At 43.4% G+C, this 24,524-nt stretch overlaps 1 protein-coding gene across 1 annotated transcript in view; it reads left to right on the forward strand.

The window, feature by feature from the left end:
- ikzf2 (IKAROS family zinc finger 2) overlaps nucleotides 1-23,096 on the forward strand; it is a 30,215-nt gene extending 7,119 nt beyond the window's left edge. Inside the window, exons 3-8 of the mRNA XM_084179532.1 lie at nucleotides 3,754-3,861; nucleotides 12,913-13,101; nucleotides 14,466-14,633; nucleotides 19,857-19,994; nucleotides 20,322-20,453; nucleotides 21,567-23,096. Coding sequence (XP_084035658.1) covers nucleotides 3,754-3,861; nucleotides 12,913-13,101; nucleotides 14,466-14,633; nucleotides 19,857-19,994; nucleotides 20,322-20,453; nucleotides 21,567-22,387 — 1,556 coding nt within the window. The 3' untranslated portion in view covers nucleotides 22,388-23,096. The remainder of the gene's footprint in view (nucleotides 1-3,753; nucleotides 3,862-12,912; nucleotides 13,102-14,465; nucleotides 14,634-19,856; nucleotides 19,995-20,321; nucleotides 20,454-21,566) is intronic.
- Nucleotides 23,097-24,524: the final 1,428 nt, after the last annotated feature.

A 24,524-nucleotide genomic window follows, 5' to 3' on the forward strand; every position in this document is an offset into this window, starting at 1 on the left:
TGAGGGAAGCTTTGACGAAGATTAACTGTTAGACTGTTACTTTCAGGTACTTTCCTGTAAACCTACACTACTGGTCAAAGGTTTTACAACACCTACTCATTCAAGGGTTTTTCTTTATTTTTTAAACTATTTTCTACATTGTAGAATAATAGTGAAGACGTCAAAACTATCAAATAACACATATGGAATCATGTAGTAACCAAAAAAGTGTTAAACAAATCAAAATATATTTTAATATTAAAGATTCTTCAAATAGCCACCCTTGATGACAGCTTTGCACACTCTTGGCATTCTCTCAAACAGCTTCACCTGGAATGCTTTTCCAACAGTCTTGAAGGAGTTCCCACATATGCTGAGCACTTGTTGGCTGCCTTTCCTTCACTTTGCGGTCCGACTCATCCCAAACCATCTCAATTTGGTTGAGGTCGGGGGATTGTGGTGGCCAGGTCATCTGATGCAGCACTCCATCACTCTCCTTCTTGGTAAAATAGCTCTTACACAGCCTGGAGGTGTGTTGGGTCATTGTCCTGTTGAAAAACAAAATATAGTCCCTCTAAGCCCAAACCAGACGGGATGGTGTATCGCTGCAGAATGCTGTGGTAGCCATGCTGGTTAAGTGTGCCTTGAATTCTAAATAAATCATAGACAGTGTCACCAGCAAAGCACCCCCACACCATAACACCTCCTCCTCCATGCTTTACGGTGGGAACCACACATGCGGAGATCATCCGTTCACCCACACCGCGTCTCACAAGGACTCAGCGGTTGGAACCAAAAATCAGCAGAGGTAACTCTGGGTCTTCCATTCTTGTGGCGTTCCTCATGAGAGCCAGTTTCATCATAGCGCTTTATGGTTTTTGTGACTGCACTTGAAGAAACTTTAAAAGTTCTTGAAATGTTCCGTATTGACTGACCTTCATGTCTTAAAGTAATGATGGACTGTCATTTCTCTTTGCTCATTTGAGCTGTTCTTGCCATAATATGGACTTGGTCTTTTACCAAATGGGGCTGTCTTCTGTATACCTCCCATACCTTGTCACAACACAACTGATTGGCTCCAATGCATTCAGAAGGAAATAAATTCCACAAATTAACTATTAAGAAGGCACACCTGTTAATTGCAATGCTTTCCAGGTAACTACCTCATGAAGGTGGTTGAGAATGCCAAGAGTGTGCAAAGCTGTCATCAAGGCAAAGGGTGGCTACTTTTTTAGAATCTCAAATATAAAATATATTTTGATTTGTTTAACAATTTTTTGGTTACTACATGATTGTGTTATTTCATACTTGTGATGTCTTCACTATTATTCTACAATGTAGAACATAGTAAAATTAAACAAAAACCCTTAAATGAGTAGGTGTTCTAAAACTTTTGACTGGTAGTGTATATTAACAGAATACTCCCAGGTGATAGCTTGAACAGTGTTGTCTTTGCTGTGGTCTGGCTCCTGTGGGATTTGACACCTGGGTCATTGGGGGTGCTGTGGTGTTGCTGCTGTATTGTTTGAGAGGCTGTGCTGGAGCCAGGCTGTAACGGGATAAGGGATTGTACAGCTCTCCTTCTGAGTGGACAGGAAAGGACCCACAGCTATAGCTATCCCATGGCATTGCCTGTGTGTCAGGGAGGGTGCTGACAGGCCGCAATCTGATCTGATCTGTATGGAGAGGACACGAGGCTGACAGAAAAATGGTACTGTACTGGCTAGCACCTGAAGCTAAGCAAGTACTGGGTCTGGTTGGAAGATCACCCACGGAAAATCTCTTTGCTACTGGAAGTGGTTCAGAATGATTTCCTGTTATGAATTAGAAGTGTGAAATACAGCATTAAGTTATCCCCAGGCTAAGTATCTCTGGGTATCATCAGGCATTTTTACACTTTTTTAGAAGGTGTGATTGCTACAATTGACACCTCTCAAAGCATTTGTGTAGGATGTGATGACATTTGGAGAGATGGAGTTGTATATATGTACACTACCAGTCAAAAGTTTGGACACACCTACTCATTCAATGGTTTTTCTTTATTTTTACTATTTTGTACATTGTAGAATAATAGTGACGACATTAAAACTATGAAATAACACATATGGAATCATGTAGTAACCAAAAAGTGTTAAACAAATCAAAATATATTTTATATTTGAGATTCTTCAAATAGCCACCCTTTGTCTTGATGACAGCTTTGCACACTCTTGGCATTCTCTCAACCAGCTTCATGAGGTAGTGACCTGGAATGCATTTCAATTAACAGGTGTGCCTTCTTAAAAGTTAATTTGTGGAAAAGTTAATGCGTTTGAGCCAATCAGTTGTGTTGTGACAAAGTATGTGGGGGTATAAAGAAGATAGCCCTATTTGGTAAAAGACCAAGTCCATATTATGGCAAGAACAGCTCAAATAAGCAAAGAAAAACGGCAGTCCATCATTACTTTAAGACATGAAGGGCAGTCAATACGGACATTTCAAGAACTTTGAACGTTTCCTCAAGTGCAGTCGCAAAAACCATCAAGCGCTATGATGAAACTGGCTCTCATGAGGACCGTCACAGGAATGGAAGACCCAGAGTTACCTCTGCTGCAGAGGATAAGTTCAGCCCCGTCAGAGTTAGCAGCCTCAGAAATTGCAGCCCAAAAAAGTATTATTTTTCACAGAGTTGAAGTAACAGACACATCTCAACATCAACTGTTCAGAGGAGAATGTGTGAATTTGGCCTTCATGGTCGAATTACTGCAAAGAAACCACTACTAAAGGACACCAATAAGAAGAAGAGACTTGCTTGGGCCAAGAAACACGAACAATGGACATTAGACCAGTGGAAATCTGTCATTTGGTCTGGAGTCCAAATTGGAGATTATTTGGTTCCTACCTCCGTGTCTTTGTGAGACGTGGTGTAGGTGAACGGATGATCTCCGCATGTGTGGTTCCACCGCAATTCATGGAGGAGGAGGTGTTATGGTGTGGGGGTGCTTTGCTGGTGACACTGTCAGTGATTTATTTAGAATAAGGCACACTTAACCAACATGGCTACCACAGCATTCTGCAGAAAAACGCCATCCCATCTGGTTTGGGCTTATCATTTGTTTTTCAACAGGACAATGACCAAACACACCTCCAGACTGTGTAAGGGATATTTTACCAAGAAGGAGAGTGATGGAGTGCTGCATCAGATGACCTGGCCTCCACAATCCCCCGACCTCAACCCAATTGAGATGGTTTGGGATGAGTCGGACCGCAGAGTGAAGGAAAAGCAGCCAACAAGTGCTCAGCATATGTGGGAAGTCCTTCAAGACTGTTGGAAAAGCATTCCAGGTGAAGCTGGTTGAGAGAATGCCAAGAGTGTGCAAAGCTGTCATCAAGGCAAAGGGTGGCTATTTGAAGAATCTCAAATATAAAATATATTTTGATTTGTTTAACACTTTTTTGGTTACAACATTACATTTACATTTTAGTCATATAGCAGACGCTCTTATCCAGACAGACTTACAGTTAGTGAGTTCATACGAACCCACAACCCTGGCATTGCAAGCGCCATGCTCTACCAACTGAGCTACAGGGGACCCATAATTCCATATATGTTATTTTATAGTTTTGATGTCTTCACTATTATTCTACAATGTAGAAAATAGTATAAATAAAGAAAAACCCTTGAATGAGTAGGTGTGTCCAAACCTTTTACTGATACCATGTATGCTGTTCAGTGCATTGCAATGCTGTGCAGTGCGATGTTCCCAGCTATCTTGTTGTCTATCTGTCTCCCAGGTAATGGAGACTGCTCTCCCAGGAAGACAGAGAACTCTAGATTGTTGGTGGACCTGTCTGCAAACACACCCAACGCACAGCAGCCCAAGGGTCCTTATTCACCCACTGGTGAGTGGTTACACATTCACACACACACACACACACACACACACACACACACACACACACACACGCGTCAAGAGGAATCAGTTTGAGAAACAGTTTATTTTCTTTTATCAAAGGGTCATCAAAAACTCATTTCTTATCTGAAGGGTCTTGCATAGTTCCCTTCCCTTAAATGAACAAAAATAGGAAGAGCTGAGACATGGTGCCATTTTTCTGATTGTCTTCAGACATGTCACCATGAGGTGGCTGAACCAGAAAAGGGAAGTTACTTCCCGCAGCATCCCCCAGTATTAGTAGACTGGTCCCAGATCTGTGTGTGCTGTCAGAGGGAGAGAGACTCTCACATATACATCTTGTGTCATCCCAACCCAGAGGTTTCCTAACACCACTCTACCATGACACCGCTTTTGTAACACAACACTGACTGACACTGAATTCCTCTTGAAATTAAGCAGTTGTGTCAGTGTGTACAAAACAAAAAAACATGTTTGTCTATACACTTATGTTTAGAATCAAACTATTAGTATGGTATAACATTTTAAAGTATTTTTTCATTCACTTCAGCAAAATACCTCTACAGTTCCACTAGCAAAATACCTTATGGGTGGCTCTTCTTGACCCTCTTGATCTCTGACCCTTGAGTAATGTAAACAATGAGGTGTTCAATACACAGCCAGGTATGGGACAGGTATCCTTGCTCAGATTAGCTTATGATAGCACTTTTCACTTAGCTTGGAAACCTAATGTAGTTTATCCTCCTTGGTAGTTTGACCCATCAGTTTCTTTCTTCATATTTTATTTATCTGGGTTCTATAATATGCTGTTGTCCCAGCAACCATCTCAAGTTCAGCCAGCTTCGACAGAGAGTGGAGAGCTCTTCATGTGAATACCCCACTTCCAATACCCCTCAATCTGCTAGCTCCATGTTGGCAGAATACAGCTCTGGAGGATAAATTCAATGTCATGCTGTTAGTAAAAGAGGATCTCTTTCAGTTTACACAAGGCTAAGAGATAAAAGGGGAAATATATCTTAAGAAAATACTGGCATGTAGTTGCAGAGATTGCCATGTCATTGCTGACAATAGCAGGACTCCAGAATTATATTTAGTCTATGTTGTGAGATAAATGGATGTAGTCAACCCTATCACCTCAGTGGAGTGGATAGTGTGACATAGTGTCAACCCCATAGCAATCACCATGACTTAGTGTCAACCCTATAGCAATCACCATGACTTAGTGTCAACCCTATAGCAATCCCCATGACTTAGTGTAAACCCTATAGCAATCACCATGACTTAGTGTCAACCTTATAGCAATCACCACAGTGGATGTTGTTGTCATCCCTAAAGCAATCAGCACACACAGTCAACTCTAGCAATCACCACGCTCCACTTGCATATAAAAATAATATTTGATGAAATATTGAATTTGGCCTTACTGTCACGCCCTGGCTCTGGGGACTCTAGTATGTTGAGCCAGGGTGTGAGTTTTCATTTGTTTATGTTCTAGTTGTTGTATATCTATGTTGGCCAGGGTGGCTCCCAATCAGAGACGGCTGTAGCTCGTTGTCTCTGATTGGGAGTCATACTTAGGTAGCCGTTAGGCATTCATTATTTGTGGTTTCTTGTTCAGTGTTGGTTTGTTTATGTAACCAGGGACGTCACGTTTCGTTTTGTTGTTTTGATCGTGTGATCATTCTAATAAATAAAATGTTCGCATTCAACGCTGCGCCTTGGTCCTCCTCTATGAATGACGATCGTGACAGAAGAAACCACCAAGATGTGACCAAGCAGCGTGTCCAGGAGCCATCGCCAGGGAGATCCCTAACAGATCTCCTTCGCCTCCTCGACTGGGTCAAGCCGAGTGAGGAAGAGAAGGGCTTGACATTGTGGCAGAAGGGCGAAAGGCTGGCGAGGGACATGGAGACCTGGTCCACGGGTAGGGGAGACGGCCAGAAATTTTTTAGGGGGGGGCTAACGCCGTGGACGACGGGCCAGCAGGAGACCGCGGCAGAGCGGCCCAGCGGATTGGCAGAGGAGGCCGCCAGGTTACGGGGGCCACTGGTCGAAGAGGGGGTGGAAGATGTAGAGGCACGGCGAGAGGTACTGGCGTGTGTTGCCAGTCCGGTCCGGCCTGTTCCTGATCCCCACGTAGGGCCAGTGGTGTGTGTTCCCAGTACGGTCCGGCCTGTTCCTGCCACTCGCACCAAGTCTACGGTGCGCATCGCCAGCTCGGCCCGGCCCATTCCTGCTCCCCGCACCAAGTCAGTGGTGCGTTTCGTCAGCCCTGTCCGGCCCGTTCCTGCTCTCCGCACCAAGTTGGTGGTGCGCGTCGCCAGCCCAGTCCGGCCCATTCCTGCTCCCCGCACCAAGTCAGTGGTGCGCGTCGTCAGCCCGGTCCGGCCCGCTCCTGCTCCCCGCACCAAGTCAGTGGTGCGTTTCGTCAGCCCGGCTCGGCCCGCTCCTGCTCCCCACACCAAGCCAGTGGTGTGCGTCGTCAGTCCGGCACGGCCCGTGCCTGTTCCACCGGTGGCGGGTCCGGCACCGGTCAGGTGCTGCGTCACGCCGGAGCTAGAGCAATCCGCTCCACCAGTGTTCAGTTCAGCTCCGGTCAGCAGGGCCAGACCGGACCAGGTGTACTTTGGGGGGTTAGAGAAGGAGTGGGGGTCATGTCCGGAGCCGGATCCGCCGCCGAGGCGGAGTGCCCACCCGGTCCCTCCCCTGTTGTATTTGGTTGTATTTGGTCGGAGTCCGCGCCTTTAGGGGGGGGTACTGTCACGCCCTGGCTCTGGGGACTCTAGTATGTTGAGCCAGGGTGTGAGTTTTCATTTGTTTATGTTCTAGTTGTTATATATCTATGTTGGCCAGGGTGGCTCCCAATCAGAGACGGCTGTAGCTCGTTGTCTCTGATTGGGAGTCATACTTAGGTAGCCGTTAGGCATTCATTATTTGTGGTTTCTTGTTCCGTGTTGGTTTGTTTATGTAACCAGGGACGTCACGTTTCGTTTTGTTGTTTTGATCGTGTGATCATTCTAATAAATAAAATGTTCGCATTCAACGCTGCGCCTTGGTCCTCCTCTATGAATGACGATCGTGACACTTACTGCTATTAGCTCATTGAAATGAATTGAATAACAGATTCATACCTGGAAAAACAGATAGTAAAAATAAAATGCTAAAGGAAGTTTGTATCTGAGAGATATTGGAAAGATCAGGAAATTATTTACAGTACCAGTCAAAAGTTTGGACACACCTACTCATTTAACGTTTTTTCTTTATTTTTACTATTTTCTACATTGTAGAATAATAGTGAAGACATCAATTATGAAATAACACATATGGAATCATATAGTAACCAAAAAAGTGTTAAAAAAATCAAAATATGTTTTATATTTGAGATTCTTCAAATAGCCACCCTTTACCTAGATGACAACATTGCACTCTCTTGGCATTCTCTGAACCAGCTTCACGAGGAATGCTTTTCCAACAGTCTTGAAGGAGTTCCCACATATGCTGAGCACTTGTTGGCTGCTATTTCTTCACTCTGCAGTCCAACTCATACCAAACCATCTCAATTCAAATCAAATCAAATCAAATTGTATTGGCAACATGCGCCGAAAGAAAAAAAGAGCAGAAGTAAAATAAAATAACAGTAGGGAGGCTATATATACAGGGGGGTACCGGTGCAGAGTCAATGTGCGGGGGCACCGGCTAGTTGAGGTAGTTTAAGTAATATGTACATGTGGGTAGAGTTAAAGTGACTATGCATAAATAATTAACAGAGTAGCAGCAGCGTAAAAAGATGGGGTGGGGGGGCAGTGCAAATAGTCCGGGTAGCCATGATTAGCTGTTCAGGAGTCTTATGACTTTGGGTAGAAGCTGTGTTTGAAGTCTTTTGGACCTAGACTTGGAACTCCGGTACCGCTTGCCGTGCGGTAGCAGAGAGAACAGTCTATGACTAGGGTGGCTGGAGTCTTTGACAATTTTGAGGGCCTTCCTCTGACACTGCCTGGTATAGAGGTCCTGGATGGCAGGAAGCTTGGCCCCAGTGATGTACTGGGCCGTACGCACTACCCTCTGTAGTGCCTTGCGGTCGGAGGCCAAGCAGTTGCCATTCCAGGCGGTGATGCAACCAGTCAGGATGCTCTTGATGGTGCAGCTGTGTAATTTTTTGAGGATCTGAGGACCCATGCCAAATCTTTTCAGTCTCCTGAGGGGGAATAGGCTTTGTCGTGCCCTCTTCACGACTGTCTTGGTGTGTTTGGACCATGATAGTTCGTTGGTGATGTGGACACCAAGGAACTTGAAGCTCTCAACCTGTTCCACTACAGCCCCGTCGATAAGAATGGGGGCGTGCTCAGTCCTCTTTTTTTCCTGTAGTCCACAATCATCTCCTTTGTCTTGGTCACGTTGAGGGAGAGGTTGTTATCCTGGCACCACACGGCCAGGTCTCTGACCTCCTCCCTATAGGCTGTCTCATCGTTGTCGGTGATCAGGCCTACCACTGTTGTGTCGTCGGCAAACTTAATGATGGTGTTGGAGTCGTGCCTGGCCATGCAGTCATGGGTGAACAGGGAGTACAGGAGGGCACTGAGCACGCACCCCTGAGGGGCCCACGTGTTGAGGATCAGCATGGCGGATGTGTTGTTACCTACCCTTACCACCTGGGGGCGGCCCGTCAGGATGTCCAGGATCCAGTTGCAGAGGGAGGTGTTTAGTCCCAGGGTCCTTAGCTTAGTGATGAGCTTTGAGGGCACTATGATGTTGAATGCTGAGCTGTAGTCAATGAATAGCATCCTCACGTAGGTGTTCTTCTTGTCCAGGTGGGAAAGGGCAGTGTGGAGTGCAATAGAGATTGCATCATCTGTGGATCTGTTGGGGCTCTATGCAAATATGAGTGGGTCTATGGTTTCTGGGATAATGTTGTTGATGTGAGCCATGACCAGCCTTTCAAAGCACTTCATGGCAACAGACGTCAGTGCTACGGGTCGGTAGTCATTTAGGCAGGTTATCTTAGAGTCCTTGGGCACGGGGACTATGGTGGTCTGCTTGAAACATGTTGGTATTACAGACTCAGTCAGGGTTGAGGTCAGGGGATTGTGGAGGCCAGGTCATCTGAAACAGCACTCCATCCCTCTCATTCTTGGTCAAATAGCCCTTACACAGCCTGGAGGTGTGTTTTGGGTCATCGTCCCATTGAAAAACAAATGATAGTCCCACTAAGTGCAAACCAGATGGGATGGCGTATCGCTGCAGAATGCTGTGGTAGCCATGCTGGTTAAGTGTGCCTTGAATTCTAAATAAATCACTGACAGTGTCACCAGCAATGCACCCCCACACCATCACACCTCCTCCTCCATGCTTCACGGTGGGAACCACACATGCGGAGTTTATATGTTCACCTACTTTGCGTCTCACAAAGACACGATGGTTGGAACCAAAAATCGCAGATTTGGACTCATCAGACCAAAGCACAAATTTCCACCGGTCTAATGTCCATTGCTCGTGTTTCTTGGCCCAAGCAAGTCTCTTCTTATTATTGGTGTCCTTTAGTAGTGATTTCTTTGCAGCAATTCGACCATGAAGGCCTGATTCACACGGTCTCCTCTGAACAGTTGATGTTGAGATGTGTCTGTTACTTGAACTGTGAAGCATTTATTTGGGCTGCAATTTCTGAGGCTGCTAAATCTAATGAACTTATCCTCTGCAGCAGAGGTAACTCTGGGTCTTCCATTCCTGTGACGGTCCTCATGAGAGCCAGTTTCATCATGGCGCTTTATGGTTTTTGTGACTACACTTGAGGAAACTTTAAAAGTTCTTGAAATGTTCCGTATTGACTGACCTTCATGTCTTAAAGTAATGATGGACTGTCATTTCTCTTTGCTTATTTGAGCTGTTCTTGCCATAATATGGACTTGGTCTTTTACCACATAGGGCTATCTTCTGTATACCCCCCTACCTTGTCACAACACAACTGATTGGCTCAAACGCATTAAGAAGGAAAGAAATTCCACAAATTAACTTTTAAGAAGGCACACCTGTTAATTGAAATGCATTCCAGGTGACTACCTCATGAAGCTGGTTGAGAGAATGCCAAGAGTGTGCAAAGCTGTCATCAAGACAAAGGGTGGCTATTTGAAGAATCTCAAATATAACATATATTTTTATTTGTTTAACACTTTTTTGGTTACTGCATGATTTCATATGTGTTATTTCATAGTTTTGATGTTTTCACTATTATTCTACAATGTAGAAAATAGTAAAAATAAAGAAAAACCCTGGAATGAGTAGGTGTGTCCAAACTTTTGACTGGTACTGTATATATATTTGACACATGTGTAACCCTTTTTTTAGGCACCAACATTTTAACTGGTACTAGGCTACCTTCAGACAAGTCTTGGGAAGCTTGTGGGTGTCCTAGAGAAAGACATGTACGTGTTCATGAGAGTCTCACCTTTCCATAGAGGGGTCATATTAATGTGTAGCCTAAACTGTTTGGATGTTACAGACAGAAGATCGGCGGTACCGACTTCAGACGAGTCCCGTGACGCTTGTGGGGGTCGTAAAGCAAAACGTAGAACACCATCGTGAGAGTCTAATCTTTCCATAGAGGGGTAATACTAGTTTGTAAGCCATTCGGAATCTACAGACGTTTTCGTGAGAAGACCGATTTTCAGGATGTCTCATGGTCTGACAAACACCGCTGTAGCTCTGACACCTTTCATTGCAGATGCGGATGGCTGACATCGGCGGATGCGGTGGATTGAGACGCAGCCCATGCAAAAAAGATATCTCTATCTTAAACAGACAGATTTTTATGGGGATTTGTCTATTGTGCTATAAAATGTCAGCGGGGCCGTGGATATCGACTCTATTTAAACATAGGCCTTAGCTTTGCTAGAACGCCTATGGGGTTGAGCTATATCAGCTGATCATCCCGAATGTAGGCTAGATGACTCAGCTAGCTAGTTAGCTAGGCTATGCTGTCAAAACAAGCTAACTAGTCTTTACTTGATTTGAATTTGTTCTGCTACTGACAAAGAGTCAGAATGCAGGGTCCCCCATCCCTGTCCCTGACCCTGAGACAACACATGCTAGCAACTCCAAATGAACCTACTACTGGCTGTATTCATTTGAAACTCATCGCTAGTGTATGGCCGGACGAGTGCAGCAGCACACTAGTGCTCACGGTGGCAGAAGGGCGGAAGAGAGGACTTTTTTCAAGATTCATGAGTTTATGAAATTATATAGTTTGATGGGCAATTCATTGCATTTAAAGTTAGAGAGAAAAGAGACAAAAGTATTAAATAAAATGGAATTCTTTTTGAAAATATTCCACCAATCAAAAGTGCACTTTTTTTCATAGGAGGGCAAGGGGGCAGGTGCTCCAGCACACCTACGGCTCTATCTGTGCAAGTGCCTGGTCCAGTATGAAGGAAGACTTCCAGTCTTTGCGCTAAGCTAGTTAGCATTGGCTCGCAAAACGACCTCTAACTTCCTTCATACTGGATGCAAACATAAGAATGGTATTCACGAGTTCATCTGACTCTCAGGACGTAGAAACTGTAAGTGGCTTAATTGCCAAAATCCCCTTTAATGGAGCCTAGGAGCCTGAAGGGACCCAGTTAGGGGATGGATGATATGGATGTGAGAGGTTTGGGTTTATTGCTCCGGCTCCTTCCGTACCCACACCATGATTATGGTCTCAGTCACAAATCACAAACAGGCTTGTCTGGATGGTTAAGATTATCGTCCGTATCAGGTTTTCCTTCAGGCTACTGTGAAGGAATGCAATAAGTCTTCTTTTCACGGCACAATGCCTCTGACCTTGAATGACCTAAAAACTTGTATGTACTGTATATGCTGTAATGAATATGCTGTATGTATACGCAGTACAGGACAATTTTTTATTCTATTGTTCTTATTTTAAATTTGTGTTTCTGTTCTTGTCTAATAGTGTTATGTATTTTGTCATGCTTTATGTTTTGTGTGGACCCCAGGAAAAGTACAGTAGCTGCTGCTTCTGCAACAGCTAATGGGGATCCTATAAAATACCAAATACCAAACATTCAAGCGTAAGGTCCCTACGTATATGCTAAGCATAGCATAATCTTAAATCTGCAATATGTAACTTTGTGGGCGACCCGACCAAATTCACATAGAAATGTAAGTTATAGATCTGTCATTCTCATTGAACGTAAGTCTAAGAAGTGGTAGATATGTTCTAATTTATGTGTGCTGTTTCTATGCTTCCCGGTCTTAAGTTTTGTTTTTGTGTCTTTTACTTTCGGCTTTAAACAGCTGAAAATACAATATTTTTGGTTATTGAAAATATATTTTAGATGGTACATTTTCTGCATATTGCACCTTCAACAGTTGTGTGGGAAAGGACGATCTCTAAATATTATTCTGTGGCTATGTGTGTGTGTCCCTAGTGACTCAAGAGTCAAAAGTTACTTAAGCCAGACTGGAGGAATATGAATCTGGGCCATATTTGTGTGTCTGTGTGTCAGCCTCCCTATAACGTCGGATGAGGGATACTGAGAGTCTAGTGGCCAACCCAGTAGAGTTGAGGCGTTCGTGCCTTTAGTCAGCCAGAGTCTCCCCCCATCCAGCCAGCCAGCCAGTCTCCCAGCGCCAGTCAAGTCGAAACCCACATGGACTTTTCTCCACATAACTACTTTACTGTGTCAATTCCAAAAGTCTCAGGTTTAAAAAAGATAGCAGTAATAATTGCATACAATTCCAAGAATGTACCAATAACTAACCATTGTTAGTCAGATGTGGAGAGTCCCTGCCTCTAGGATTTAGCATTAACTTTGGCAATTTATGTTGAGCATCATTATATTACTTGCTTCTCCAGGGGAAATAACATGCAACATTACCTTGTTCCAATCAATGGAGGTATACATTAAAAGAGAAACAGATTTACAAGGTTTAGAGCCACTGCACCTCTTACTGGAAGAACAAGGATCACCCACTAAAACCATGTCATGTGATTGTCATGTATTGTCTGAAAAACAGTAATTTGATTGGTCATACCTGTCTCTTCCAGAAAACACCATCAAACAAGAAGAAGAGCCAGAAGATGAAGGGCACAGGAGGACCACAGCAGAGGATATAGGACAAAGCGGGGAAGAGGAATCGGGATTGGAAGAGCCCATGATTGACAGCCCAAACAACCTACAGGATGGGGTCCCTGGGTCAGATGGGTCATGTGACCCAGGAACTCGGCTGCCCAATGGTAAATGTTTCTCTAAAGTGGTTTCCCCTTATGTCCCTTATGGCCCAAACCTAATGTACTTTAAATTGAACAACAATGACTCAATAATCTGTGATGTATCTAAGGAATGTCAATGTTTTACCATTAACATCTAACAATCTGCAAAAACCCATTAGTTATACGTTAATAAATGATGGATAAATTATACTTCACGTGGTAGCTCCCTATGAGATATGTATTTTACAGACTAAAGCAATTGTACGTCTCTCATCCTATGATTAAAAAAAAGAAAAAATTGTGTGAGTCAGAAATTGTTTCTACGGGTGTGGAGGTGGAGAGCTTTGCTGTTTTGTACAATACAATAGTTTAGCCTTGGAATCATTTCCATGGAAAACATCCCAGGAATCCTCCACAACCTGTTCCCTAGCCCTTAACTGACGCTATTATTGTGTCTCGGCCTTCACAGATTTAGGATCACATTTCACTTTTCCAAATGTTCGGCTGCAGATCAAGAGACGATCATCAAGATGTTGATGAGATTACTATAGTTTACTGGTGAACCGGGCAAACTTTTTGCATAGATACAGACAAACATACTTCCATGGTAAAGCTGGAATTAAAGATGTCCAGTATTTTTACGCAATGGAAGATTTTAAGACACACTGTAAGACTGTCTAAGTCTTAACCATTTACTATCTGAAAAGACTTTGACAGGCACACTAAGCCTTATTAACTTATACCAACTTAGTGGTGTTTGTGGTGGTGGTGTTTGTGTATGTGTGTGTAGAAGGTCTACAGCCCTACCAGGGGCCTGATAAAAACTCACTGTATTTCTACACCTACTGTGTGGTGAGAAGCGATCCAGAGCAGAGCTATTAGGGTGGAGATCTAACACCTCATCTCACCACACTCCAGACACTATTACTGTAGATATACAATAAATGGCTCTGTAGTGACAACTGTAGGTTGTAGTTCAAATGTATCAATTGTACACAGCACACATCAGACACCACACGTTAGTGTTTTTCTACCCACTGACAAAATATATTCTCTGCATTACTTGAGATGTTACAACGTTCTCAGCTAAGGCGTGTTGCTTGTCTTTACCAATCTAACCATGTTTTACCATTGCAATGTGTTGATTGCTGTTGAGTAGCTGCGAACCTCCATTTCCGTCTTTCTCAAGTATTTTCGGTCCACTAGCCGAGTGAAATCGAGACTTGTGGCAACTCAAGACTAGGTAGCAAGAGTAGGTAGCTGGTGGGTATTGTGTGTTGCTGATCTGGCTGTATGTAAAAGGGGGAGGGAGAGATGAGAGCCTGCATTTCCTGTGCCCCTTCGAGTGGTACCCCGTTCCAGTTTAACACTTCCTGTGCCCCTCTCAGGTGATAGGCCATTCCAGTGTAACCAGTGTGGCATGTCGTTCACTCAGAAGGGCAACCTGTTGAGACACATCAAGCTGCACACGGGGGAGAAGCCCTTCAAATGCCCCTTCTGCAGCTATGCCTGCCGCCGTCGTGACGCACTTGCAGGCCACCTACGCACACACTCAGGTCAGCCCCTCTGCGTCCTCTCTTCTTTCGTTTCTTCCTCTATGTTCCTATTTTTTCTCCTTGTCTTCCTATTCCCTTTGTCTTGGGTCTATGCTTCCTTTAACTTTTTTATTACTGTGGTTACTCCTGAGTATTTATCCTGGTTTCATTAACTTCTCAAATAGTCCATACTATGTTGATGCTATAGAACAGGCCTATCTCGTTGTAACTTAAAGCATGATCTGGTCTGGCCTGTGTCTAAATTTGTGTGAGACAGATTAGCAACAGTCCCCACAAATATCTAACCCTGACAGGGTTTCGTATTGTTGGATGGATGCATCTCTCTGGGGATTTTTGTGCAGACAGATGAGGGCTGTGGTTAGGCACCCAGGACATGCTGTTCCTATAACCTGCTCAGCTCACGTCTCCTCAGAAAGGAACTCTCTCTGTTCTCTGTAGATATACAGTATGGGTAGACCAGAGAAACACTGCGCTGTGTTGCTCTAACTGTAACCCACTTTCCTATCTCTGCATCATATGCCTCTGTCTCTGTGTTCTCCCCTGCCTCTTCTTTGAGATCTGGGACACACGACAGTATACCCTAATCTCTAGTGTTGTCCTCTTAGAAGTATTCACATGTACAGTGCATTCGGAAAGTATTCAGACCCCTTGACTTTTTCCACATTTTGTTACGTTACGGCCTTATTCTAAAATAGATTACATCATTTTTTCCCCTCATCAATCTACACACAATAGCCCATAATTACAAAGTGAAAACAGGTTTTAGACATTTTTGCAAATGTATGAAAAAAAAAAACGGAAATATGACATTTACATAAGTATTCAGACCCTTTACTCAGTACTTTGTTGAAGCACCTTGGGCAGCGATTACAGCCTTGAGTTTTCTTGGGTATGACGCTTCAAGCTTGGCACACCTGTATTTGGGGAGTTTCTCCAATTCTTCTCTGCAGATCCTCTCAAGCTCTCTCAGGTTGGATGGGGAGCGTCACTGCACAGCTATTTTCAGGTCTCTCCAGAGATGTTCGATTGGGTTCAAGTCCGGGCTCTGGCTGGGCCACTCAAGGACATTCAGAGACTTGTCCCGAAGCCACTCCTGCATTGTCTTGGCTATGGGCTTAGGGTCGTTGTCCTGTTGGAATGCTGTAGCTACCCATTACCAGTGGGTCTTTCTCTCTGGGCTCTATGTTCGGCTGGTATTACACACGCTCTTTGGCAATTTCGACTTGTAAAAGCCAGCACTCTGCTATTTTCTAACACTGGCACCAGGGTTGGTAACTTAGCTGTCTTATATCAGCTCGCTTGTTCTGAGGTGGCAGGGTTCGGCTGTTCCCATAGGAGAACCCTTTTTAGTTCCATGTAGCACCCTCTGTGTAAAGGGTTCTACATTGAACCAAAAACGGTTATACCTGGAACCAAAACGTTTCTTCCTGGAACTAAAACGTTTTCTTCAAAAACCCTTTTAGGTTCTAGATGGCACCTTTTTTTCTAAGGGTGTAGTTACTCCACAATACTAACCTAATTGACAGAGTGAAAAGAAGGACGCCTGTACAGAATAAAAAATATTCCAAAACATGCATCCTGTTTGCAACAAGGCACAAAAGTAATACTACAAAAAATGTGGCAAAGAAATGCACTTTTTGTCCTGAATACAAAGTGTTATGTGTGGGGTATATCCAATACAACACATTACTGAGTACCACTCTCCATATTTTCAAGCATAGTGTTGGCTGAATCATGTTATGGGTATGCTTGTAATCATTAAAGACTGGGGAGTTTTTCAGGATAAAAAAGAAACGGAATGGAGATAAGCACAGGCAAAATCCTAGAGGAAAACCTGGTTCAGTCTGCTTTCAACCAGACACTAGGAGATTCATTCACCTTTCAGCAGGACAATAACCTAAAACATAATGCCAAATCTACACTAGAGTTGAATACCAAGAAGACAGTGAGTGTTCCTGAGTAGCCGAGTTACAGTTTTGACTTAAATCTACTTGAAAATATATGGCAAGACCAATTTGACAGAGCTGGAAGGATTTTGAAAATAATAATGGGCAAATGTTGCACAGTCCAGGTATGGAAAGCTCAGAGACTTACCCAGAAAGACCCACAGCTGTAATCGCTGCCAAAGGTGCTTCTACAAAGTATTTACTTTGACATTATGGGGTATTGTGTGTAGGCCAGTGAAACAAAATCTAAATCGAATCCATTTTAAATTCAGGCTGTAACTCAACAAATTGTGGAAAAAGTCAAGGGGTGTAATTACTTTCTGAAGGCACTGTACATGGCTCGAATGCAATGCTATTTCGTCTGCTATTTCTGGAGAAGTGCAAATATGATCTGTGAGATGGTTCCATGATGTTTATAAAACATTCATTTGGGAGCATTATAACGGTGAGTGGACAATCTCCCTTTCTCTTTATATTGGATCTTTGTCCAGCTCCTGTGAAAAGTTTGGATGTGCGTAAAACCAGCCATAGTCTAAGTTGCCTAGTCTGTGTTCAACATATTTAGTATGTTTAACATATTTAGCAAATATGGGTCAGGCTATTTAACGAACTGGGCTATAACGGACTAACATTCGAATTGGAGTTGATTACAATGCAATACATGAAAGACCGTAAATAGACAACTTGAAGCAACCACATATTTAACCACGGAGCATGTTCTAATTGGCCAGTGAGGTGTCAACCCTCGACACACCCACAACGTTTTTATTCATCAAAACCCAGCCCATTCGTGCCATCACCAACTACTGCGCACATAATTCTGGTTGTGAAAATAGAAAAAATATTTCTGACACAATCCCGAACCTATAGCGCTACCAGATTTACCATTGCGTTAAGTTTGTTAAAATAGAGCCCTCTGTGTCGCTCTCACTTTTTCTGTCATGCTTTCTCACACACTCTCTCCATGTCTCTTTCTTTCTCTTTTGACCTTTTTCTCATTTTCACTTCCTGTTTTGTTAGGCTAAATTAATTCTTCACCCTCCTCAAGTCAGTGTAGGCGGCACATTTAGGTGTACTGTAGTTCCCTATGCAGTGCTGTAGTATGTGGTAGTGCTGCATGAATCCCCTCTACCCCTCAGCCTGCCTACTACACTACCTGAGGGTTGAATGGAATGTTAGGAACTCTTCTGTGGCATAGGGAGTAGGTTGGCATGGCGTTCTCTAGATAAAAGGCCTCTTCTGCTTTCTCCTCTCTCTCTCTCTCTCTCCCTCTCTCTCCCTGCCCCCAGTGACGAGAGAGGGAGGTTAGGTGTGGAGAGATAGATTGAGTGGGGAGAGAGACAGAGAAACAGAGAGAGAGAGACAGCGACAGGTGAACGCTTTCATGTATTGCACAATCCGATGTGCAAGACAAGAATATACTTTTCCGTGTCACTGTCAAGACACAGAGTGGCACTACATGGACTGTGTTGTATCTAAACCCATCCCCAAACACATTGTTAAATGTGAATCAAATAATTATTTGAATTGCTATGCAAATGTGTGCAAATGGTTAATCTTGAAGGTGTTTAAGGTGCAACATTAGGAGTGATAGGCTCACTCATTTTTTTACATTACATGAGACAACAATACGTTTCTGAGATAGGTTCCTGTTTATCACCCAACTGGATGCAGCCAACTGTGTCTGAAGGCAGAGAGAGATGAGGCTATTTGCATGTTCAAGAATAGCTGCTGAAAGTGGGATTTTTGTGATACATCCAAAATCAGCAAAAGGCCAGAGGTTTTGCTAATGAGTAATATAATAAAATGTGTGTGTGTGTGTGTGTGTGTGTGTGTGTGTGTGTGTGTGTGTGTGTGTGTGTGTGTGTGTGTGTGTGTGTGTGTGTGTGTGTGTGTGTGTTTGTGTGTTGCCTATTCCAATATGAAAGTGTGACTGCCCAATCCGGCTGGCTACAGTTAGCAGGTGCTGTGGCTGAGATCATTGGAGCAGACAGACAGTTCATGGTGTTTTTCAATTACAGTGACATTATATTAGGCTACATAAGGAGAGACTCATAAGTAAAATAGGGCAAGTGTTCTGTAATGATGATGATCATGACCTGTAAATTACATGATGATGCCATTGCTAGTATAAAGCTTACTCATGAACCACAGTTTCAAATACACTAAACCAATTGGCATTCACAGACCACAAGACAAGTAACCTACACAGTCAGATTTTTTCCACAATCAAGTTTTTGAGATCAGCTTGAAAAATGTAAACCAGACGTTCACCCACTCACCAATATGTCCAAATATCAATATGTTCTGATAGACTTAGTGAAATGTTACATAAGCGTATCTGTGTCTTACTTTCAAAGTACTTGTCAGACTGAAACATGTTATTCCCACAGTAACAGGTCAGGTAGTTTCTAGTAACCTCTGGTGCTAGTACATTTTCTCATGTGAACGGCACCTATTTTGTGCCAGTGTCTGGGCCACTGCTTGGTGTCGTCTGGACCACTGTTCCCCCTTTATGACTCATTCTGAGGACTTTCAGAGCCTTGTTTCTACTACAGAAGACTTTGATTAGTACTCTTCAGTAGTTTCAGCCTTTGGTTGCCAATTGTATTAATTCATTCATGAGTAATTCATTCATGAGTGAATGATTGAAGGACAATTAATAAATGAATGAAGGAAGATTGGAAGGAAGGGAGGATGGAAGGAAGGATCAATGGATCGATCTTCTCTAGGGGAAAGCTAGAGGAGATTTTGGCCAGTCTCACCAGCATAGACCCCATCTGAATGGAACTGGAAGCATGAATCACTCCCCACCTCCAGCTGCTGAGGAGAAACAGATATGTTGTTTAGGTCTGACGTTAGAGTTATTTTCCTTCTACAACGGGATGCAGAGTGTATCTGTGTCTGTGTACAGCAGGCCAATTGAGTTATGCACCGTAGTAGTAGTGATGGGCTCCCGGAAGAGTTGTAGGTTTTAACAGTTGTTCCAGGGCGTATGAAAGGCAAATGTGTGTATTCGAGTGTCTTGGTATATCTCGCCTGCCCACACCTTCTCTGTCTGGTTGGCAATGATGGTGTGTGGGATCCCACTAATGGAACAATTATGACTCCATGAGCTCATAGCCCTGCTCTAGTTTCTGTGTTCTCCACGGGTTCTATGTGTTTACTAAAACCTCCTAGAGAGTTCAAATAGAATTACGTTACCTGTCTGTTTATGTGAGTTGATGAATGAATTAAATTAATAGTTTTTTCCTTTGATGTCATTTCTCTAATTTAGTGGGTAAACCACACAAGTGTGACTACTGTGGGCGGAGCTACAAACAGAGGACGTCATTGGAGGAGCATAAAGAGCGCTGCCATAACTACCTTCAGAGTGCTGGCATGGATCCCACCTCCAACACTGGGCCTTATCCAGGTGAGTGTGAATGTCCTGCTCTGGTACAGAGACCTGCTATATGGTATCTCTGTTGATGGCATGGACTCAGAAACATTTGCTTTTTCTTTGGCACCTTTTCTACACCTTGCACTTGAACCTTTTATCATTTATCATTTATAATTTAGGTATGGAGTTAAATTAAAGATAATTTTAGCTTCTCTTCCTCCTTCCTTTTTATGGTTTGTGTGAGTACCCTGTGAACTCTACTTATGTTACTTTTACACACCAGCCACCTACTACCTACAAGCCTTGGCGCAGACCTCACACACACTCACACACTCTCATGCTCTGACTCCTGACCCCCAGGTGAGGTCCCTAAAGAGCAGAGGCCCCTGGTAGAGGCCGCTGCCATGGCAACATTAAACCGGCCACCTGTCATTGAGAAACTGCAGAGTAACGTAGGGAAGAGGAAGAGCACCACTCCACAGAAGTTTGTGGGTAAGCATCATTGCATCACTTCCTGTCTGGGGGCACCATAATGTGTTCACCGTAAGGACCCCTAACTCACAATTATTAATAGTAGGTTAGATAATTATTGTATATTTTGTAATTTTTCTTTAGAATAATAATTATGTAATTTTCATAATTATGGTATTAAGGGTATCAGTAGGGTATTTAGTTAATCCCATTTTGGGATTGAATTTGACCTGTTCTGTTGGATTAAATTCAGTCTACAGTTTCGACTGTTTATTTGTTATGTTCAGTTTAACAGAACTGCAACAGAATGAGTGTATGCATGCAAAAAATGAATTGAATTGCGTGCCTGGGCAGAGGTACATTGAAACCAGATACTGTTGTTCAGCAACTAACAGATGACCTTGACTAAACGGTAGAAATTAAGACACTATTCACATACTGCACACTTTTGTTGGATTAATGTACAATTTCAAATTTCAGATCCAGTTGTTCCACTCTGAATATTTCTCAATCTTTTTCATTTTTAATTTTAACATTTTTGATAATTATTGAAATACATTAATAAATACATTTGTTTTGTATTACGAAACAATTGTTACAGTGTTGTAAACATTTTGTTGGCATATAACCGCCAATTTTTGCATTTTAGTGCTGAAGACAATTATTTTGTTTTTATTATTTACTGCACTATTAGATAGAGAAGAAGAGATAGAGTGAGACACAGAGAGCGGATGAGAGAGACGAGGACATGTTTTTCACTCTGTGGTTTGTTACACCTGTATCTCTGCAATAGCTCTTATCGAGAGAAGAGCAAAACAGCTCACCGCATCCCTGTTTTGGAGGGGTTAAACAGTGCATTCAGATGGATGGGGCTTTCCACTATTAAACAACACAAGAGAAAATACAATAAGATGAAAGCAAGAGAAAAGGAAGTGTACTTTGGTAATGCTTAGCTTATTAAAAATGGAAAGGTTAGACGCACACAAAATTAAGGCACTCTTTCATATGCTATAGAGTTACAGTTGTATGTATTCTGTACTATCCAGTGATGTCATTCGACTGGACAATTTCTCCTACGGTGAGCTTATGCATATGTGAGTTTCATTGTGGTAATATGCAAGCTGTGCTCTGCAGGTGAGAAGATGATGCGCTACAGTTACCCGGAGCTGAGCTATGAGATGGGTCTGAAGTATGAGAAAGAGGCAGAGCTGATGCAGGCTCACATGATGGACCAGGCTATCAACAACGCCATCTCTTACCTGGGCTCTGACTCCCCGAGGCCCCTGGTCCACCACCCCCACCCCCATGGTCCCCACCGTCCACAGCCGTCCCTTTCTATGGCTGAGGTGGTACCCATGGTCAACCCCCTCTTCCACCACGTCTACCCTCTTGGGCCAGAGCTGCGTATGGACCGACCGGGTAGCCGCAACGCCCCACCTCATCCTTCACCTCTGCCCCCTCCTCCCCCTGACTTCCATCCCTCCTCCAACGGGCCGATCGCCCTTACCAGACCCAAGCAGCACCACCCCCAGGGTACCAGAGAGGAAAAAGAGTCTCCTAGCAACAGTGGGCTAGACTCGGCTGACTCCGCCCGGAGCAGCCCACAGGATAGGCTGGGTTACCACTGGAACAACCCCCACCACCGTCCCAGATCCAGCCCAGCATACGGCGGCAGAGAGGAGGGGCGAGGCGTGGCTGAGATGGCCCAGGGAGGGGCGGCAGAGAGGCCTATGAGTCGGGAAGGGGTGCGTGTGTTTGGGCGAGAGGGGCGGGAGATGAGGGTATTCCAGTGTGAACACTGCCGCGTTCTCTTCCTGGACCATGTCATGTACACCATCCACATGGGTTGTCATGGTTACAGGGACCCGCTGGAGTGCAACATCTGTGGCCACCGCAGTAAGGACCGCTATGAGTTCTCATCTCACATCATCCGCGGGGAACACACCTTCAACTAGAGGGCTGGACAGGACAGGAGCCACCCCTGCCCCCCCCCCATCCCACCTCAGCACAGTGATGTTGAGATAACTGTGTGTGGTCAATGCAACCAACCAGGAGAGAGAAATGTAACCAACATTTGCTGCAGCATAATGATACTAGCTATATATCATTCCAAACTAATATATGAAGGTCTGGGCCAAATACACATTTTTATTTTTCAAGGTGTTTTAAAAAATTTGAGGTTGAGATATATATCTCATGTGAGGGATTTTCTTTAAGTGAAAAAAATCACAAAGAAGTAGTACACCTAGACAGTTTTGTCATGGTGTGTCTCAGATTGTCACAGAGCAGCTAATACTGTGAGTAGTTATATTATAGTTTTATAAGTATTTTCACTGTTCCTTTCTTGCTGAATAATGTACTGTTGGACTTGTTTGTTGTCACACAGACTGCCATGTAAGGTCTCAACTTATCAAGGGGGCTTTCCCTGACCCCACCAACTGAACCATACTTTAGAATATAATATTATTTCTTACATGATTTCTTGCAAGATACTGTACATGTTCTCTGTCTTTCTAACGGCTAACTGTACAGGTGTGTTGTCACACTAGTCACATTAAATAATTACATTTTCTGCAGAGGGAAAGGAAGAAGTGAGAGAGAAGGAGAGAGCGAGAAAGAAAGAAAGAAAGGGAGAAAGACAAATAAAGACAAGGAGAGAGAGTCAAAAAAATTGAAATGTGCAAGAAAGTGAGGGAGAGGGAGAAAGAGACAGAGAGAGACAGAGCGAGAGAGAGAGCGAGAGAGAGAGAGAGAGAGAGAGAGAGAGAGGGCGAGAGAGAGAGAGAGCGAGAGAGAGAGAGAGAGAGAGAGAGAGAGAGAGAGAGAGGGAGAAAGAGAGAGAGAGAGAGAGAGAGAGAGAGAGAGAGAGAGAGAGAGAGAGAGAGAGAGAGAGAGAAAGGTATTCATGATTTACCTTTTCAAACATTGTCTACAGATTTTTTTATTGTTTCGTTCAATACCCTAGCTAAATATCTGCTTTCTGTGGAACAGTTCCTGTAACCTTCTCAGTTTCACAGCACTTCACAGAGGAAAGGAAAGGAAAAACACTGCACTGCAACCCACCTCCTCCCTAAACCTGTTCTTTCACTAGCAGCCTGATGCCTTGAGGGATGGGGAAGACGGGAAGGGATGAGCCAATCCCTGTTTTGATGGTTCAATAGTAACTTCAAATCTCCAGCTCGCAGCTTGCCTTTGCCCCACTCATGTGTCTTATAGGAAACAGGCTGCTTTCTGCAAGCGCCATGTCAGTGCATGAGCTCTACTGTACTCCTGGGTTGGAAACAAAGCCATTTCAATTCAGTCAATTAAAAAAAAAGCTATGAGGAAAATTGGAATTTGGATTAGCAGTTTATTTGAATGGAGTTGATACCAACCCTGCTGTACATTGGATGTGAATGTGATGTGGAAGGGATTGAGCCCAGTACAATTAAGCTGATGCACTGGTACTGTTAAGTAGATAGATAGCAGTGTGGTTTAGGGTTTACTAAAAGCCTTTTTAGAATCAAATATGATCATCTAGGTGTACTTGGACAAATGCGTAAGACAATGTACATGCTGCTCTTTAGATAACAAATATTTTGCTGGCAAAGTATGTAATGTCGCTGTTGATCTGTTTATTATGCAGCATGTACCATATTTTGAATTGCCACTGTCTTTTGTCCTGATGGTCTTTGGCCATAGGAATGGCCCTATGTGCATATGGCCAGGCTCAGTTCACTGTTCAGTTCAAACTTATTCACTCCTTCCTGTATGTTATGTGGTATGTAACCTTCCTAATCAAAGTGCCAGCTTATTTCTGTTAATATTTCTAAAGACATACTGTACTTTTATTGCAACAGCTTATTGTTACTGTAAAGTATTGGCAATGGTATCTGTTTACATCTTTTAACTATTGTAGTAGCTATTACATGCATTCTGCATTCCCTCAATGCATTATTCTTTTTAAATGAAAGCCCCTATTTTTGTATTTACTCACACCTTTATCTTTGATAATTAATCTTTCTATAGATGTTCTAATGCACCGGTATAGGCCTATTCTATGTTATAACTGTCTTCAATCTACTGTATGTCCGCCTATTGTTTTTCTAAGCA

Source organism: Coregonus lavaretus, assembly GCF_964263955.1.
Source record: "Coregonus lavaretus genome assembly, chromosome: 16".
Lineage (NCBI taxonomy): Eukaryota > Metazoa > Chordata > Actinopteri > Salmoniformes > Salmonidae > Coregonus > Coregonus lavaretus.